The 21,142-nt window shown below is 39.2% G+C and overlaps 1 protein-coding gene across 2 annotated transcripts in view; it reads left to right on the top strand.

The window, feature by feature from the left end:
- pcdh15a (protocadherin-related 15a) overlaps window positions 1-21,142 on the top strand; it is a 212,666-nt gene that overhangs the window by 61,612 nt on the left and 129,912 nt on the right. For both annotated transcript variants that reach the window (XM_066678199.1, XM_066678200.1), the window contains exons 8-11: window positions 7,636-7,806; window positions 14,825-14,933; window positions 15,718-15,830; window positions 19,128-19,334. In XM_066678199.1, the coding sequence (XP_066534296.1) occupies window positions 7,636-7,806; window positions 14,825-14,933; window positions 15,718-15,830; window positions 19,128-19,334 (600 nt within the window). The remainder of the gene's footprint in view (window positions 1-7,635; window positions 7,807-14,824; window positions 14,934-15,717; window positions 15,831-19,127; window positions 19,335-21,142) is intronic.

Raw genomic sequence — 21,142 nt, 5'->3', positions numbered from 1 at the left:
AGAACTTTAGCTTTCTTTCTGATGTTCGTGATGTTTTCACGTCCACCCACTTCCCTCTGCTTCCCACTGAATGTAGTCTTCTGACCTCTGATCCCTGACCCTGCGTCCAAGCACTGCTTGATGTTGGTTTTCCTTTAGTCCTCATATGCATTCATGCACACATTACATCTCATTCCACGCGTTTGTGTTTTGTGCCCACGTATTTGCTTATTCATGGCCAGAATAGCAGGTCCCTTCTCTCTGCCTTAGGAGAGCAAAGGCTGCATGGGTTGCCTCCAAATGAAACGTCTCGCTTTTGCAAATATGGGTTGTGCCTGTGTTTTATGAGTGTTATTTTCCACGAAGCATGAAATCAAGGCTGAACCTGAGGGTGAGTCATTGCAGAAAATGCAAAAAAGAACAAAAATATCTGTGTGGGTTGTTTTAAGGTCATTTATAGTTCTGGTAGATATTGGTCTAAACTGCCTCTTTTCTTGGTGTTTTATGCATTATTTTTAGTATTTGACACACATCATTGCATCATATTCACACCTGCATTTTTAAATGAATTATATATTTTTTTTATACTTGTGAAAAGCAAGACTATTAACTACTTAACTATTAACATATATTTAAGGTGGTTCTGAGTGGCTCAGTGGTCTGGGCATTGGCCCTATCATACCCATTTCAATCCCTGGTGATATCTCAGTTATCCGAGAGTCAGGGCAGTTGTTAGCTGATAGAGTAGATTTAGACAGTTAGCATTCTCCAGGTGTGTTGAGCTGTCAAGTGTCATAGTGTTAGCAGGAATTCCAAGAAGCAACATTTGGCTTCACATGTCTCAGGGGAAGCATTTGCTTGCTTTCACCCTCCCAAGCTGGTGATATTTTGGGTGAATTGGCAGTGACTAAACTGTGGGGAAACCTGGGTAATCTAAGAAATGAAAAAGAAATTATATTTAAAATAAAAATGTAAAAAAAAATAAAAAATACATAAAGAATGTGATCTGTTTCTGATGATTTGTTTAACTGGGTAATAAATCTGCCTGCTTAAGGGATATGTGCACATACCTATACTAAGCGGGACATACACTACCTAATTTTTAGCCCAGTTTTAGCATTAATTTGCTGTTTCTGACTGATTACCCCAAACTGGAGCAATTTTTCAGCTTGGACGCGATTGATGTTGTGGATGACCTGGTAGTAGATCAGAGAAAATGAATCCGTCTTTAGCAACTGAATAAGCTCTAAAGGGCGTGGAGGGCTTCAGATATTTTGAAACATTTGTTTATATGACTCAGAACCTTCACAAATCCTAAAGTGAAGTAACAGGTGAGGAAGAGCCTTTAGAGTGTCATTTATAATATATTACAAGGTTTGACCCCAATATTAAACTGAATATAAATATTGCAAACAAACCACCTACTAAATTGTATTAGAACAATTTGGGGATCTGCAGCCCAGAGTTGCACAACACAGTCAGATTTGTGTGGGATAAGTTAGTCTTTCTGCATTTGTGCTGGTGCTTACGTAGAGAGCAATTTGAGTGAGAGCAAACATGGTTAAAAACCAGAGCTTCTGCTTCTCGCTCCTCACAGCTGTGTGTTCATGTTGGGGAAACATGTGGCTCATTGTCATTTACAGGAGCAGGTGCTGAAACGAGTCGCACTGAACAGGGTTGTTTAGGGGTAGCGCAGTGCTGTGTAGATTTATCCTTGCAGTATTTTGACCAAAGCCTATCACAGACATTTCATAACACCCCCGACTGTGTTGAGGTATGAAAAAGAGTTATAATATTTTGTTATTTATAATAGAGTGAAATAATAAGATAATCATTTCACCAGCCTTCTCTGTGATATCTGTCATACTTTCAACCCCCATTTGAGTTTTAGCTTCTCGTGTGTCCAGGATTTGTATTGTACTATAACACTGCTGACAATTATTTTCTAATTCTATCTACATTTTTTCTGTCAGGTGTGTGCACCTTCAAGAATGTTCAGTGTGTGATGCTAGGGTTATGGTTTATTTTTGTCAAGATTTTGGAAGTTCTAGTTTAGTAATGCACATATGGCCTCAGATGACGAATATCTACTCACAGACATTTTTGTCAACTTTACAACATTTCTCTCTCTACGTCTCTGAATAGATTTGTTGCTGTTTCACTCAGTTTGAGTTGCCATGTGTTGGAATGTGATCATCCATTTCTACCAGTTTGCTAGGACTTCCACAACCTCACACAGTGACACCCACCTGGAAGAGTAAGACATGTGAAGCTAGATACTGCTTCTTTTCCGCTGTTGACACAATGGGACTAGACAACTCAACATGCACGGAGGAGTGAGCTAACTGCCCAAATGTGATATGCCAGCCAGCAGCCACTCGCATTGTCGGTAGCACTGTGAGGATACATGAAATGTGTGTGTGTGTGCGTGCATGTGTGTGTTGTGGAGGTGGACGAGTGGGGTACCTATTCTCCTGGACCCCTAGCCTAGGCTGACCGAGGCATCACCAGGGATGGAACCAGTGAACTCCTGATAAACAGAACACTTAGATACCTGTGCTTGGATGCATTAGAATAACCAATGCCCTGTACCATTGTATAAGGAGAAACCTCGTTTAGCACTGAGCCTTCTGCCTCTTAAGGTGTCCTCATCTTAGTTTTCCGGAAGGCTGACCTGTCTGCTGTTGATGGGTATTTACTTGCATCTGAATGCTCAGATCCCCAAGCTCCTCTATGCTGATAGAGTGGAGAATGGCTCATTCATTTCTGAAGCGCTCCTCAGTCAGAGCATGAGGTGCATACACAACAGCTTGGGCAATAAAGAGCCTTCATAGAGAGAGAGATAGAGAGAGAGAGAGAGAGAGAGAGAGAGATAGAGAGAGAGAGAGGGAGAGAGGGGTATGCTGGGCATGCTTTCATAAACCTTTCAGACAGCCCACATGACTGCTTTATCTCTGCGGCTCAGAAAAAGTTACCCCAAAGACAGCACTGCAGTGATTTCAGCAAAGGAAGAGGATAATGATCTTTACAGGCATTGATGAAATTGTTGACGCTTTGGTGTGTTACTCTTTAAAAAAAATGTAATATATATTTTTAAAAAGCACATAAGTAAGTACATATTTCACATTCTTTCACTTGGTGAGAGTTCTCCATTCATCAGTCCAATCCAGCCTGACTCTGAGCTCAGCTATTATTCTCGCCATAATGAACAACAGACAGTGTAAAGCCTCTATTGTACCACAGACTCAAGGACTCTAATGTCTGTTTATTTTCTGAGGTAGCTGTGATGACGCTGACAAATAGCTTATACAGTCGGCGGAAAAGCGAGTGCATATTGTGTTACAGCAAAGAACAAATTAATTTTGGCCTGGGAGATGCAGCTCAGTGTAGAGCTAAGTGCTGACATTAATAAAGTTCTATATCATAACATTTCCCCTGGTATTTTTTCATTATACATTTTTATGTTACAGTTCAGTTGTGTTGGGTGGAATGTAATGCTGTTAATTAACCCACATTTCTAGAGGAATTTCTGTTCTAAAACAATTTCAAACAAACCTGACACACACTGCGTTCACAATTATTAATACACCCCTTTTAATTAATGCAGATAGATGCTTTAATGCACACTCATTGCAAAAAAAAGCATGGGTTTAGTTGCACACACACAGTTTAATTGCCATAAAAAAGCACTTCCAGTGGGACAGATCAGCCAAGCTCAATGCTAAGCATTAGCTAATAAGGTATAAAACCCTTCAGGATTGTAATATGGAGCAGTTGAACTGTGTTTTCTGGTGTGTTGGAGGACCATGGAACACCAAGTACAACCAAAACTTCACAGCAATGTTCCAACATCTTGTGTAAAGCTAGATATAATGCTAGATGTTTATTTCTTTGTATCTGTAAATTGGACTGGTTTAAGAGTTATCGATGTCAGAGTAGACAAAAACCGACAACTTTCTAAATGTGTAAAGTATTTCATGTCAGTTGTTTAATTACGTCATGTAATCCTGCTGTAAAAGTTTTATATTCTCTATCAGTAAAAATGGAATAGAAAATCAATATCGAAGTGTAATTCTAATGAACATACAACAGTAGTAATATATTGCCCAATACTACCTGGACTTATATTTATTCAGCTGTAGCGTTCAATGGGCATTTTTACCTACATTTTCCTTTATCTTTAAACCTGGGTGGTGTTCATTGCTGATTGGCCCTGACTCTGTTTTACACCATGACTCCAGGCTGCCCTCAGGCCCTCCAGTCCCCACTTAAAATGTGACACTTTCAACTCTATTTCCAGACTTATATGTGTTATCCTTAATCTTTGATGCATTTTACTTGGCATTGACCTGAGGCGGCTTCAGAATACCTGAGACCTGTTCATATCCAATAATGTGATGAAGGGATTTCTCCCTCATTTCTCTCTCTCTCTTTTTTTTTTTTTTTTTTTTTTTTTTTTTTTTTTGCTGTGCTGTTCTTATTGAGTTTTGCCCACACTGTGCTTTTACCCTGAGTAGCAGTGTCCTTTCTCAGGCAGAGACTGAGCTTCTCTGGGCTGGTGCTATGAATACATCCCTGTATAGGTCTTTCTGGGCTGAAAGCTGTCACTTGGAACAAAACATCTGTTCTCACATTTAACAGTAACTTAACAGCAACATAAACTAAACATTTTGTTACAATTCATAATATATAAGCACTTGTCCTTTTAGTGAGGAAAGGAATCTTCTAAATCCTTTTGATTTAGTTACCAGTCATATTCAGTTATGTCCAGTTCCATGATTTGCTGGTGTTTTTAGATTTGTCGTGCCACTGACTTTGTAGATTTAAATATTAATTTAAGACAAACACAAAGAGGCACACAAGCATCGGTTTCTATTCTGAGGGTGCTCAATATATTAAGATTATTCAGGTCACTCTGTACTTATGTACTAGGCTTACAAGTAAGTTTTAAAAACCTTTTTTTGTAATTTTCAGGTTACTGTTTCATTGTATTAAAAATGACAATTTTTATTATATTCAACAAATATAACCAATAAATTAAGTAGTCACTTCTTTCTTTATGAGCATATGCATTAGTTTTTTTTTTTTTTTTTTAGATAATATTGTATCTAGAAATATGTGAGGGTTTTGGTTTTGACCATTCAAAGATGGTGGTTTTGATGGTAGCAGTCATAAACTGTCACTGTGGTGGCATTATATGCCCCATTTCATCTCCAGGAATGATATTATATTCTTTTATTTTTTACAGTTCTATAACGAAAGATTACAAATATTCACCGCTCCTTCTGGAGAAAATGTAATGCACCTTTAGGGAACACAACTGGACTCTAAACACCTGTTTATACCTTTTGTGACCAACAATTTGCCTGTACCGTATCTTTTTTTCTGAGAGTGTAGTGTACTTAATTTATTTATTTATTTATTATTTGGTTTTTTTGTTTTTTTAATAATAAAATGATAAAACAGTTGGAGACTGGAATTTGAAAGTACAGTTATACATTATACAAAAACATATTTCTACATCTACCACTAGGTTTATGAGAGAAGACGAGATAACATATTAATCATGAAGAACAGACCTAGACTTTGTTTTACTGCAGTTCAGGATGGTAACCAAACCTGTGTCATGTCATTCCATGAGCCAGGTTACATTTCTGTTTCTACCTGCTGCAGTGCTCAGGAAGTGTTTAAGAAAACTGCAGTGATGTTGACTTAGTTTCGGAAACTTGGAAATGTAGGACGTGCACACACCAGAATGGTTCAGTGTCTTTCAACATTTTTTGCTAACTGTGTGGGAGAAACTGGGCAGAGCACGGTGTGTAAGAAACTCTGGAAATGTGCCAGCTCTACTGGAGCATTTACACTCCTTGCTGATAACCACTGGGCCCTGCAGTGGAAAAGAGGACTGGTTTAATCGCTAATGGTGAATGGAGGATTGGTGGGATCACATCTATGTACCCTGTTAACAGTACTCTACTTTGGCTATGGATTTTGGCTGTAGTTTTGGGGCATTGCAGTAAACTGCATTTTTTTTTTTTTTACTCACATTAGTTTCTCTACCCTTTCCCTCTTTTTTTAGATTGTTCTTGTGTGTTTGCATTTGTGTGTGTTTGTGTGTGTAATGGCCAACTCAGATGTCTGAAAGCCTCAGCATGTCCAGGTGCTGAGAGTAATGGGTAGAGGATTGCACTCTGATGTACTTTGCAGGTAGAGAAGGGAAAGGGTCATCGTGTCAGTTTGTAAAAAGGCCTGAGTAAAGCTTTCTGCTCTTTCTCCCTGCCTGTGTTGTTGTTTTATTTGATGTATTTGGCCAAAGAGGCCTGCATTAACCGATGGCAGAGTCCGGCCTCTAGAGCAAGCTGGGGTCAGGTGTCTTGTTCAGGGTCAGGATAACAGGACCACAGTTTGGTCAGCCTTTTCTGTTCGTAACTAAGCTACATCAGTATGCACTTTTCATCTTTTCCTATCTGTCCTCACTTCCTCATCCTTGTTTTGTGTTTGTGTGGAGTTATATAAATTCTGCTATGCTTTAAAGACATGATTCAGCTAAATATTCAGAGTTTTCTCTCCTTCTCCCAAGTGTAGCCCATCAGTCAAAATGGGTTTAATGAAGTTCATTATTTTTGCACTGGAGCTAAACGGCTAATACAGCTGACATGTAACGGGAGCTTGCAGCCGCTAATTAGTATCATGCAAACTGTATGCATGAATCATCACACACTCGCCTTAAACTGGGATCACTTATTAACTAATCTCAAATGGACTTGCTTATGTGGTTTGTGTTATGGTGTGATATATTGGACAGATGTATGAACAAAATGCGGACTCCCAGTCAATTGCATTAAGACCTGGACTTTGGTTTGGTTCTGGGGGAGAAATCAGCAGTAAAACATATGATAATTTATGAGCCTGATCATTTTCTTGAGTTTGACATGCAGCTCAGAACAAATTTAGTTCCTGATTATAAACAAGAAAGGAACAAATTGGGAATTGAGCACGTCCTTGGAAAAAATATATATGCAGACACTGTTTTATCACCGTTTTAACTTCTCAGAGAAACAAGCTTTTAATGTTATGTTCAGAGGTGATGAAACTACACAATGAGGCCAGTCAAGTATTCAGGAATGAAGAAGACAAGTATGTGAAATAAAGTAGCCAGTAGCACTGCGTGAGTCCGAAGTAGAACAGACAATAACAATGCTTACTTTTACATCATTTATCACTTATTAGCAAGTAGTGTTCTCCTCCAAGAGTGTTTAGCTTTCCACCATCATTAGCCTTCCCCATCTCAGCTTTGTAGCTGCAATTGATACAGATTGTAATCAGGGTATAATAAATAGGGTTACACAAATGCTGACATGTGATACACTGCACAAAAGATGCCATTTTCAATAATAGTTAAACAAAAAAGCTTCTGAGATGTTTAACGCAGATACAGTGCAGTCACAGGGCAAATTGTCCTTCATATATTGTAAACTTAGATCCAGCAAATATCCAGACAGCATTAAAAACCAAAGAAACAAAGCTCAGGCCCTGAATGTGTGTCTTGACTGATGGATTACACTCAGGTACTGGAGACAGTGTAAATTAGATTTGGAAATGAGCGGTCACTTTAAGCCCTGTGGTAATAATAGTGATGTGTGTGTGTTTGTCCAGGACCGCGCCCCATTTCCAGCGAACCGGCGCACTGCCACCACCACGCTGACTCTGGACGTGTTGGATGGGGATGATCTGGGTCCCATGTTCTTGCCCTGCGTTCTGGTCAATAACACCCGTGACTGCAGCCCAGTCAGCTATCGAGTGGTCATCCCTGAACTGACCGAGCCGGTGAGAGCCTTCACACACTACAGCACACACACACTTCTGAGTACTGTCAGCACACCAGAGACCTCTCTGGCTCTGCATTGGCCACTTAATGAGGTACTGGCCGATACCTGGGGAATGGTCAGCGATGAGGTCAGTGACTGGAAGAAACAGCAAGGCCTCATGGATATAATATCAGTTGTGCACCGCTTAACTTCTTCTCACCCATCAAACACTTAAAACCCCTTAGTGTAGATCTGCAGGCCTCTTGATCCCCACAGCCCTTTCTTGAAGAGTGTGTGTGTGTGTGTGTGTGTGTGAGTGTGTGTGTGTGTGTGTGTGTGTGTGTGTGTGAGAGTATCCATGATGAAAAAGTAAAAACTTAGGAAAGTGAGACATTTCATTAGCTCTGAGGTTAATGCACCACAACTCATAGAAAGTTTAGTAGTCATTAAATACACATTTTTTTATTAGTCTCTTACCCAAGTGACTGTAATCTGTGCAGAAGTCAGACACCAGTGTCCAATTATTGAATTTCCACTCGAAAAGACCAGCAAATAAAAGTTGCTCATTTTTCATAAAAAAGCAGTTAAACAAAGATTTAAAGATCCATTAAGTTTTCACCTTGTAAACATGTCACTGTGGTGTTTTTATATGCCGTCATGAAAGAAATAATCAGTCAGTGCAATAGCTGTGGGTTTCTGCTTTGAATCTGCATTGTTCCACAGATAGTCTCGGGTGACTTGCAGTTGCAGGCGAGCAGCGAAGGGGTGGGTGGAGATACAGTGAGGAACATTAAAGTGAAGGTGGAGTTATAGCTAAGCAACTTTAAAAGCATTAGAGTATTTCTTTCTTAGAAATAACTTGTCAGTGTGTAATTCCGATGAACAGAGATGAGTTTCAGGGTTTAAGCAGTGGCCAGAGGGGAGCTATAACTGAAAATTACAACTCCGCTAACAACTAGATACAATTTCATATATTTCACTGCTAAGTGACTACCCTTTTCATTTATGGCAGCTTCTGAACGTTAGCTTTTTCCAAATAAATGTTCAAGGGTATTTTTGAAAACTCCAAAGTTTAGTCTTAGTAAAGTATATATTCCATTTTCTTTATAGCTAGGGTTGCAAAGGGCTGGACATTTCAGATAAATTTCCAGAAATTACCGGTAACTTTCCATGGGAACTTTAGCTTGGGAACTTTGGAAATTTTCCAAAATGTAAAATTTCCATGGAAATGTTGGGAACTTTGGGATTTTTTGGAAGTAAGAGGAAACATTGAATAATTCAATAGAACTATATAATACACTATATTGTCAACAGACATGAAAGAATAACAATAAAAATAATAATTATGACACAGTTGGTTGCAAGCAGAACTTTATAAATGCTTAATTCTTTAATTCCCAATAAACATTTAGCCATTGATTCAACGTTGGAATAACGTAATGACTGCCGTCTAATCGACGTTCTCTTAAGGTTGAAAATGAAAGTTGAAAAGACGTCCAAACACAGACATTGAAAAGACGACTAGTACAAGTATTTTGGACGTCCTTTGATGTTATTAATTGGTCTCGAAATAAATTACTTGTATAAAACGCATTTTGGACGTCCACTGACGTTATCGATTGGTCACCACTTAACTAACTTATTAAGATGGATTTTGGATGTCCATTGACGTTCAAAATATGTACTTGACGGACAGACTACTTTTAGACCTATTTTGAACGTCCAGGGACATTCCTTGTTTACTGGGTTCTTTCATTGAACAATCAAAATTTAAATAAAAAATAATCAAAATAACACAATTCATCCCCCACCCACCATCCATTCATTTGGCATTGATGAATTTGTTCTGTTGAATATGACAAAGTGTAAAACACTGAAGCTAATGGTCTTCAAAATGTTAAATAAATAAATAATAAGTATTAATTCTTGGTTACAGAAACCCGTTGAAGCAAAAACTATAGGTAGCTAGCCTATGCTAGCCTTGCTAAGCTAACCTCTTGCTAGTCTGCTAGCCTTGGTAAACGATTCTCGTAAATGAAATTGCTCATTAAGCTTTTCTGATTTACCAGGTAGCAAGCAACTGTGAGATTACACCTTGATTTAATAGTTGATGCTATTACTGTCAATAAAAATATGAACCTCATCAAAATTTACCTGATTTTAGGTAGTGCTTTGGTCCAAATGTTCGCTTTCAGTAGTGGTGAGTGTCAAGTTACTAGAAATCATCTGGACATATGCTCTACATGTGATGGAGGAATTAACAGTGCAGGGGGGTGTGGTCTCAATAGCCCTTCAGTGTGTAATGTGCCATGTGCCTGGGATTGAGGAGCAGCTTTGCTGTTCAACTGGTATCATATCTAATCTATTTTAGCCCAAGATTATGCTTCAGTCTGATTTTTACCAACTATATGTAAGTTTCGCACGTTTAGCTTTGAATATTCCCATTTTATTCCCATTAATTCCCGTTAATCCCCATAATTCCTCGTTAATTCCCATGGTAAATTTCCAGACTTTGAAAATTCCTGTTCTCCCCGTGTCCGCGTGGGTTTCCTCCGGGTGCTCCGGTTTCCTCCCACAGTCCAAAAACACACGTTGCAGGTGGATTGGCGACTCGAAAGTGTCCAAAGGTGTGAGTGTGTGAGTGAATGTGTGTGTGTCTGTGTTGCCCTGTGAAGGACTGGCGTCCCCTCCAGGGTGTATTCCCGCCTTGCGCCCGATGATTCCAGGTAGGCTCTGGACCCCCCGCGACCCTAAATTGGATAAGCGATTACAGATAATGGATGGATGGATGGATGAAAATTCCTGTAATATTGTACCCCTATTTATAGCACAAAACACATAATCCAATATTGTGATATTGAGGCCTGGGATCTGCAGTGGTCAGTCCTTTGTATTGAGAGGATGAGCAGCTACTTAGTTTGTGTTTTTGTCTAGTTCCTTTTGTTAGAAAATATGTTCTGACGTGTAGACATTCTTTCAGACATTCTTTTCTGTATATCTGTAATTCTATCAGATATTGCATAGCTGTTACGAGACCTGTTTTATTTTGGAATATTTCAAAATCTAGCTTTATTTATTTATTTTTTTATTTCTCCTTATATCTCCTTAGAAATATCTCCTTAAAAATTAATATATTGTACTATAAGGTTTAATAACTAAATATTTTGTCCAATGAAGTGTAGCCTCTTGTCTTTTGAGCAGCAGTGTGTGTGTGTGTGTGTGTGTGTGTGTGTGTGTGTGTGTGTGTGTGTGTGGTGTGTGTGTGTGGTGTGTGTTTTGTGTGTATGTGTGAGTGTGTCTGTGTTTGTCTGCACTGTATTCCAGTCCCAGGAGAGCAGACAGGGGACAGGTCTTTGTATTGCTTTATTTAAACACAAAAGGACATCTAATATTTGATGAAATAAGAGTGTTTGTACATCTATTTATGAAAGTGAGAGTAGGTCTCCCAGGGGATCACACTTCACTTATTTAGTTAAATATGACTCTCTCTCTTCAGTCGCTCCTCACAGGAGAAGCTCAGTGCTCCAGTGACCTGGCTCTTTTCCTTGAACTTACACTTGGCCATACATTAGAGAGCCAGGGCAAGAAGCGAGAGCAGGAGGAGGAGAGAGGGGCTGAGATGAGAGAAGGGAGGTGTGTCTTGAGAAAGTTGCTCCAGATGGAGAGATAAACACGGAGAGCAGTCTCTGAGCAGGGAGAGGGTGGTGTAAGAGGCAGGGTGTCTTCAAACTTGAGAAAGCCTTAAGGCCAGAACTAGGGATACATCTGTATTCCAGCCACAGGAATTTCATCTGGAAATGGACAGAAAATCACACTCAGTTGTTAGTAAAATTGAACACAATTAAGTAATTTTTATTTATTTATTTATTTATTAACATTTTTTTCGTTTTTGTTTTTTTTTTTGAGTGGAGACATTAGATACATAGAGCCCTGATTTTGTGCAGGTTGTAACATAGAGTGCAGACACTTTAGAGTTATCAGTTTAGAAACCTCCTCATCTGAACCTCTCCAGTCACAGCACTGGAAGTGTGTTTATATGAGTATGCAAAGACAAGGTTAACAGATCAAAACAAACAAAAAGAGTGTGGAGAAATATGTTAAATATGATGAAAACTAGAACAGGGGAAAATAAAACAAAGAGAAATTAGCTTAAAACCAGAGCCTCTGCTCCTTGCTCTTCTGCCCTGGGGTCTCATACTGAACTGAGCTGCGGCTCATTCTCATTTAAAGGAACAGGTGCTGAAACAAATCTTTCTGAAGTGCATTGTGGTATTTTGACCAAAGCATGTCACACATTTCATTAAGAGCCTATATAATTGTGTTAACTTTTGTAAAAAGGGGTATAAAATGTCCTCTTTAGGAAAATTATCAAAATATGTGATGCATCTCCGAATTTCTAAAAATTGAAGATGGACAGAAACAGGTTTTATTTTTTGGTTTATTCAGATCTGAGGCTGAATGTTCTGGTTGTTATGGGTTACAAGTCAAGCATATAATTTAACCTTTTCAACTTTAGTTAGAGTGTGACAGCACCAAAGAGGACCTATTGATGATTGATTTATAATATCACTACTGTGGGAAACATGCCAGCTGTATGTTTGTGATAGTACACCATTAGGTTTATACATCATAATTTAATAGTGTTGGGGATGTTGTTTAATGCAGTAGTTTAAGGCATCCAAACCTGCACAGTCAGGGTTCCCTTTAGGATTAGTGTTGGGTGGAATTGTGTGTGATTGGGAGGGTCCTAGCTATCACATGTAACTGGTGACAAATAATTTGGGGTAAAATATATATAAAAAATTATGTGTGGAGTAAAGTGCACAGTAAATTACACATAACAATAAATATACAGTGAAGGGTAGCTGCACTTTTCCAAATATTTTTTTAATTAGGAAAATTCATTCAGTGGTTTAAAAAGCTAGACAAAAATATACAGCACTGAGGCTGTTAAAGTTAAAAGTTATAAAACAATACAGCTTAATATTTCTAACCTGTTTTTGAGTAATGTTCGTTGTTAAGCAACATTAGTAACAATGGGTAATGCCACATTAAAAGAGACTCCTGTAGTTGTTTGGGGTCACGTGTGTAGGCAGTATCTTTCAGTAGCTGTTAACAAGGTAGGGTTTCCTGAATTACGGAAGCATATATGTCCTCCTTAGGATTTAATTTTGTATTTTTTTTTTAATTTGTAATGTTGCAACACAAAAGAACGCCTGTAAAATCACAAAAATAAAAACTGAATTCATACCAAATCATTTGTATTTACATAAGGTGAACTTCTGTAGTCTCTCCACAGCAGATACGTCTCTGGTGTTTACATTGATATTGCTTGTTTATGAGACAATGTAGTATTGGATCAAAAGTGAGTTCAATGAGGTTCAGTTCAGTTGAACTCTGTGGGCTGTGATACCAAAAATTGAGTTTTATTCACATCAAAGACATTTTCCTGCATTGGTCACTACTAATATATTCTAGTGGTGCTGGACACTCGTCAGCTCGTTTAATTATGTTTCAATCAGCAGACAGTGCAAATTAAATTAAATACATTTTCATGGTGGAACGGTCCTCTTGGTTTTGGTGGAGGATGAAAGTGGTGATTTAAGTGAGGATGCTGTGGACCTGCAGCAGTTCGTTAAGAGGACTGGATCTCCTGAACACCACGGTCTGGATCTACCAGCAGAGAGCACAGAGGAAAGCCTCGCATATAATCTCCCACTGAGCCTGTTGTTTGCTGAGGCTTTTCATTATTTATGATAAAAGGTTTACAGATGGCTAAGTGTGCAGAATTAGGGAGCTGCTTGGCTCCCAGAGGCTTGACTCTAGTTTCTAGCTGAGCTCTACCCTGCGACTTGCTACTGTGTGCAGCTTTTTCGGACGCTTTTATTTCTTTACATGTTGCCTTTACCTTTCAGTGACCGCAGCTGATGTTTTGCAGCAGTGTTTGCATTCAGGATGTTATTTATGTTTCATTGCCATTGATTTTTTTTAAGGCGATGTTTTAGACAAGGCCCTCTCTGTTGTGGAGCGTTAGGGTGGGCTGGGAATAGTGAGATTTCAGATTTGTCGATTAAGGCGCTGTTTTATTTTTATGCCATGTTCTGTTTCAAAGAGCTGTAGTGGGTTTGAGACTGTCACAATAAAATAAAACACATTGGCTTTGATGTGACACTCAGGTGAGCTTTGATTTATTTTGTTTATTTTATTTATTTATTTATGTATTACTCTGCAGCTTCTTTAATTGATTTGGAGTGGGTTTAAACATCCCAGATGTGTCAGAGGCTTGTGTGGAATGCCAAGGCTGTAACTGTGAATAACCTCAGAGCAGCAAACATTTTAAAAGCGGAACTATCCTCTCCATCCTTCCTCCAGCCACTGCCAACTTTTGTTTTGCTGACGAGAAGTTTGAATTTCTGTGCAGAGCATTTCTTTTGTCTCTGAGTCTTATTCTTCCCGTCTTCTCCTTCTCCTCTCCCTCTCCCTCTTCCCGGTGGATAGTGATAGTTTGGTGTAATTAATAAGAGCAGATTTGGGTTTTATGAGCTGTTATATGATAAGAGCCTTCTCTCCTCTCTCAATTTGTAGAAATTGCTGGAGGGTGGAATTGTGGGTAGTTTAGATTGTCCCAGGTGAGTACAGGCCTAATTTACAGCATCCCTTATTTAATAACCAATGATAGGCCCTTATTTGTTATTTTTATTTATTTCCTTGCTTTGGGTGAACACGTTCTTTTTCCCCAGCTCAGGATAAGAGCCTGTCTCAAAGGGAATGTCTCTTATTAGCAATTCTCTTCATTAATTCATGTTTACTCTGTGTGTGTGTTTTTGGGTGTGTGGGTGCATCTTTGCAAATCACCTGCAATAACCAATATGCAGTATGAGCAGATGCACACGTCATGATGCACAGTTTAACCAGTTGGTTTTGGACCAGATATTAATTCTTTCTGAACAGAAGTGTGCTCATAGGCAGTTTGTTCCTCTTTGCTGTGTGAATCTTCCTGGAAGGCTTCACATGGGTTACATTTGTGTTTGTTTCAGAGTAAACTGAATCCCCTAAATGTGACCCCTCCCATTCGAGCAGTGGACCAAGACCGGAACATCCAGCCTCCTTCGGACCGACCCGGCATCCTGTTCTTCATTCTGGTTGGTACGTAGACAGTGACTTTGTTTCTTTAATTTGATTTTAAGGCCAAGTGTCAATGTTGTTAGTTATGAGCAACTCCAATTTGTGTGGTGCACTTGAGAATGAGAACCGTCAACACTCCAAATCACAGGAAAAACACACACACAGAAATAGATCTGACTGAGACAAACTGAGTCAGGTATTTAGAGATCAGATTAAATATACCTACAAATATAATTGGAATCAGATTGGAGCTGTTTGTCTGAAAAAGGCCTGAAAGGAGCAATATATATACACAGGAGGTCCTCGGGTTACGTCAGTCCTGAATTACGATGTTTCGTAGTTACGACACATCTCCCATTTACTGTATGAAGCCTTGTTTCGACTTAAGTGATTTTACGTCGTAACAAACTTCGTGTTTGGTGTGCACGGCGGAAGAATACACGGTTACGCGCATCGGGACCGAGGAGGATAGATGTTAGGATAGGATCAGTGCTTACAGTATGTTATTTACGTACAGTATGTACGTATGTTCCAACTTACACCGAAAATCGGTTTATGACGCGACGTAGGAACGGATCACCGATGTAAGTTGAGGACCCCCTGTATATATACGTGTGTGTGTGTGTGTATGTGTGTGTGTTCCTGCCCGAACATAGTGTCAGTAATATAATGTGAGGAAAGATTGAAAGTTTTGCTGAGAACATATTTCTTTTCAGTATACTTAGAAATGTTTTAGTGATTATCTTGATCAAATTTTGTAATGTCCTCAGGTGTCTTGACTCTTTGGCTCTCTTTTGATCTTCAGGTCAGCCCGCAGTGTATCCTGAGTTTTTTTCTCTGAACAGAACCACAGCAGAGCTTCGTTTGCTAAAGCCTGTCAGCAGAGACCTGTATCAGAGCTTTACACTGGTCATTAAGGTCAGCAGGATCCCATCTTCACCACACTAATTACTCACACACATACACTGCCCTCACCACACATGTCCAGGACAGTTGTGGGCAAATTAGTGTGTGGACATCATTGATACTGAACATGTTTTCATTTTACTTCACTTACTTTTACATAATTATCATCTTCCGATAAGCTGTTATGCTTTTCCTTAATAACTGCCGCTATTATATGATGATGTTAATTGTCAGGGGTGATACTTTCACATAACAACAAAATTAAGACACACTTGAAACTCAGAGTGAAGTAAATAAGAAGTTGCATCTGATCAGATCATATTTTCACTAAACCTTGGCTAATTAGAGTCGAGCCCAAGATAATTACAGCAGATTACATAGATGACAGTCCTTTGTGTTAAAGCTATTTCACCGTTCACAGTGGTCTCTCATTATGAATGATTACACTTACAGCATTCATGCACTGTTCCACAGAGTGAACAGAAACAGGGGAATCTAGAAAGCTATAAACAGATTGATTTTGTTAAGAGAAAGGACTCTTGTGTTGGCAGTAGACTGTGATGAAATGTTTGGTTACATCAGCTGCACACAAATTCAAAAAGAGGCTGGTTTTCACTAATGTTTACTAAACTAAGGTGTATTCATTTATTGTTCTGTCTAAATACACTCTCGGATTAAAGGCACGGTAGAAGTACATTATTGTCACCAAAGGTACATGCAGCAGTGGTTTTGTTCCCTAAATGTACATTATGTTTCCTTCAGAAGGAGGGGTGAATATTTGTAATCATTCTTTACAGAAGTATGAATGGAGATGAAAAGATGGAGATGAAATTGGGCGTATGAAATAAACACAACTTTAAAATCTACAGTTACAATAGAGTAAGGTACAGTTAGGTTCCTTAATGGAAGGTACAGAATATGTCCCCTTGAGTGTACCACCAGAGTGACCGTTGCTCTGAGAGTGTAGAGACTCCCGTTTTTACATTGAGCTTGGTATTGACACTGTCAGAAGGTAAGGTCTTGTACAGGAACAGGTACAAAAAAGTGTAAATACACTTTCAAAGGTTGAACAGCTGTCTTAAAGTCCAGTTGTGAACCTTGAGGATAGATCACCTTCTCGTAGAAGGAAACTTGAATGTTTGTAAGTTTTCATTAAATAATAAGCAAGCTGTTAAAACAAGGTGTAGGAAATCAGCATTACTTTAAAAACTACAGTTGAAATAGAATTTAGTTCAATTTCATCCCTAATTAAGTGTGTGCGTGTGTGTGAGAGTGTGTGTGTGCGTGTGTGTGTGCGTGTGTGTGAGAGTGTGTGTGTGTGTGTGTGTGTGTGTGCGTGTGTGTGTGTGTGTGCGTGTGTGTGAGAGTGTGTGTGTGTGTGTGTGTGTGTGTGGTGGGAGCAAGGGATCTGAGGGTATGCTTGCGTGTCTATATTCTCACAGATGTTGCTGCTCAGATCATAATTAGCACTGACTATAAGATACTCAGGGAAATAAAAGGTTTTCAAATGTCAAATCGGCCAGGAATAGGGTAAAATGTGCACAGTGGGCAATGAATGGAGAGAACACACACACACACACACACACAGAAGTATTTACCATGCATATTCAATTAGACGAAATACATCCTAATTCAATTAAGCAAGGAGAGAGCCAGAAAGGAAGAAAGGAAGAGAGAGAGAGGCATAAAGCATATCATTGTTCAGCGCACAGCAAGGATTATCACATCATTTAGAAATGTTAACTGCCGATGTTTGCCCTGTAAAACGGTGAACACTGTGATGTTCTCTTTCCACTGATAACTCCGTCTCATAACAACTGCTCAGGAAAATCTGAAGAGTGTTGGCAAAGGTTTTGCTTCCGCTCACATTTCGTCAGATGTTCTAGAAAATAAGGGATTTAACAGTAGGAAAATCTGAATTATGCAGCGCAGGAAAATATGTCATTGCTTCTCCTTCTGTTTGCTCTTGTATGATTGAAGAGCAGAGGTCTCAGAGCTGTAAATACAGGAATGTGTCGGTTTTATCAACATACTGTATATTTGAACAATGCATCACATATGAGGTGAATATTTTAAGTTAGATGGACTTTTTTTGTGAATTCACAAGATCTTACTGCGTACTAAATATCCAGAGCCTGTAAATATCCTAGTGTGTTTTTAACAGTCTGCAGTCTATATTTGTTACTGTGACTTTAAGACTGGGTGTGGCTAAATACTGTATATAATTATTATGTATAATTAATAATAGGAACCCTGTTCATCAGTATGAAGACTCACAGAACCACTCAACAAACATGTACAACACACACTACCACACTGCCAACACTATCAATATATATCACATGTTTCAATAACAATTATATGATTATAATACACATATTCAGTATTTCTATATACATTATTTACAGCATCTGTAAGTGACTGACGGTCATTATAGGGCCCCGCCATTAGTTCATTGCACTCAATTTTAAAGATAGTTTAAAAATACCAATATTGACGAAGCCAAGAGGTGTATGTTTGATGGTGATGTCATGATGCTTTCAGTTCTTGGCTGTTTTTTCTGTTTCCTTTTTATTGTTCATATCAATATTGGAATAATATAATAGTTTATATTGTGATATAAAATTTGCTCATATCGTCCGGCTCTACTACCAGAACATCAATGTCACCGTATTGCTGAGAATGATCCACCACCCTGATAAAACCAGCTTGGTGTGGGTCCTGATCATTTAAAGAACACAGTGAAAGATAATAACAAAGAATGCAGAGCAACAGATGGGCTACAATCTGCAGTTGTAGAATATCAAGAAGCAACTATGTGGCCAGTGGAGCTGATAAAATGGAGAAACAGGCAGATCGTTTTATGAACATATATATTATGTGTCTAACTTAGGCTTGAATAATGAATAAGACCATAAAAATGCTTTGGTAAAATTGTAACACATTTTTTTAAGAGTGCAGCAAAACATAAGCCTTCGGTGTGAGAGTGAGGAAGTGGACTGTACTCTGACTGATTGAAGGCTTGAAGGATTGATGTGATGTCACTGAGAGTGCATGTGCTAACCACTGAGGATGTGCATTGTATAAACAAAGCTGTGAGGGTGAGCTAATCTGCAGAGAGCCACTGTCCATGGTGCTGAACCGCCCTCCCGCAGGGCTGGCCAGCTGATAAGCTGGCGCTTTCATATGGACATGTCCAGCTTCTCTAACACCACTGTCACAGTGCATTTACTCAGACAGGGTTGTTTGGTCTGGTTTTGTTTATGTGTGATTGTGTGTGTGTGTGTGTCTGGGTGGGTTTGCGGGCAGGCTGAACAGGATAATGGCCACCCTCTCCCTGCATTTGCTGACCTGCGGATAGATATTTTGGACGAAAACAACCAGGCCCCCTACTTCCAGCAGCCATCCTACCAGGGCTTCATCAGTGAGTCGGCCCCTGTGGGCACCACCATCTCGGGCAGGGCCAACCTCACTGCCCCACTGGCCATCGTCGCCCTCGACAATGACATTGAAGAGGTGGGCAAATAGCAGCACACATTATACAACAAGCAGTGTGTGGTGCTCTCATTTTCTGATTTGAAGTATTTCATTATTGGTTTCATTATAGTTATTCTCAATGATCTGAGTATGTTTGACCATGTTTACTGCAGCTTCTGCCAGGGGCTGTTCCAGTAGGTGTCACACTGGTGTGAATACTGTGTGCGGTGTTTACTCTTTTTCTCTTTTTATCACCCTCTCTTCTCTTTTCATCTCTCTCCCCTGTCTCTCTCTCTCTCTTACACACACTCTCTCTGAGATGAGACTAACGCAGTCTTCAGTAATAGCTTCTCTCTGGAGTGCTGTTTTAATTCTTCGCTATTGTGTGCAGTGTCCCTGCGTTTTCTTTTCCACTGTGGTTAACGAGAGCTCACTGAGATGATCTGAGTTCAGATGGAGGCTGATGTTTCCGTTGGGGCAGAGTTATATTATTCTCTTTAAACACAACCCTAGAGCTGGATAGAGGAGTTTATTCTGCGCTTTTATAGACGCACTTTAAGAGCACAAACCTGTCGTATCAAAATTTGAATATTATGAAGGTTAGATTTGGTGATGTGTGAAAATATTTCATTTCATATTTTTAACATTACTACTTTTATTGTCTGTTACTGTAATAGAGGTGAACAGGTATCTCTGTAATTGTCCACAGAGGTATTTATGACTGGTCTCTATCAGTGTCTATAACAACTGGTCTCTATCAGTAGAGTGGTCTCTATCAGTCTCTATAATGAATGGTCTCTATCAGTCTCTATAATGAATGGTCTCTATCAGTCTCTATTATGATTAGTCTCTATCAGTCTCTATAATGAATGGTCTCTATCAGTCTCTATTATGATTAGTCTCTATCAGTCTCTATAATGACTGGTCTCTATCAGTAGAGTGGTCTCTATCAGTCTCTATAATGACTGGTCTCTATCAGTCTCAATAATGACTGGTCTCTGAAGACAGTTGAAAATCAGTCTCTATGAAGACTGTTGTCTGTAAGGCTATGATGACTGGTCTCTATCAGTCTCTATTATGATTAGTCTCTATCAGCCTCTATAACAACTGGTCTCTATCAGTCTCTATAACAACTGGTCTCTGAAGACTGTAGAAGATCAGTCTCGATGAAGACTGTTGTTTGTAAGACTATGACGACTGGTCTCGATCAGTCTCAATGAAGACTGGTGTCTGTAAGACTATGATGACTGCTATTTATAACGTCTCTGTAAAGCTGGGTGGTACAGAATAAATTTACTGAATCAGAGGGGAAAATGCATTTCCTACGAAATAGTTGCACAACAACACAATGAAATTTGGACTCTGCATTTAAAACATCTGTGGCTGTGAACACACATACACACAATAGTGATTACGGACAGTGAAAACACACACAAACACACACACACACACACACACACACACACACAGAACAGCCATCTCAGCGCCCATTGGAGCAATTAGGGATTAGGTGTCTTTAGGTATAGGTGTAGAGGGACGAGAAAGCACTGTTGATTCACTCCTCCCACACCGATTTCTCTTGATGGACCCACTTTTTCAAACTTAATGCTTTTTCTGCTTGCCCAAAATCACTGCTTATTATTGATGCAGTACTGGTAGAATTTTTAAACAACAAATTTTTGTAGACAGGCTGTTTACAAGTCTGTTTTAGAGAGAAATATAGTGAAGGCTGCTCACCAATCATTTGTGTTTGATTGAGCTGGAACACACTAAGCTCTGCCACTTCACTCTCATGGTCTTTTATCATCTTCAACATGTCTGTAATTCTGAACTAGTCTGAAACATGG

The sequence above is a fragment of the Hoplias malabaricus genome, chromosome 8 (genome assembly GCF_029633855.1).
Source record: "Hoplias malabaricus isolate fHopMal1 chromosome 8, fHopMal1.hap1, whole genome shotgun sequence".
In the NCBI taxonomy this organism is placed as follows: domain Eukaryota; kingdom Metazoa; phylum Chordata; class Actinopteri; order Characiformes; family Erythrinidae; genus Hoplias; species Hoplias malabaricus.
Note: the sequence above shows the minus strand (reverse complement) of the source record. Positions and strands in the feature narration are given on the sequence as shown.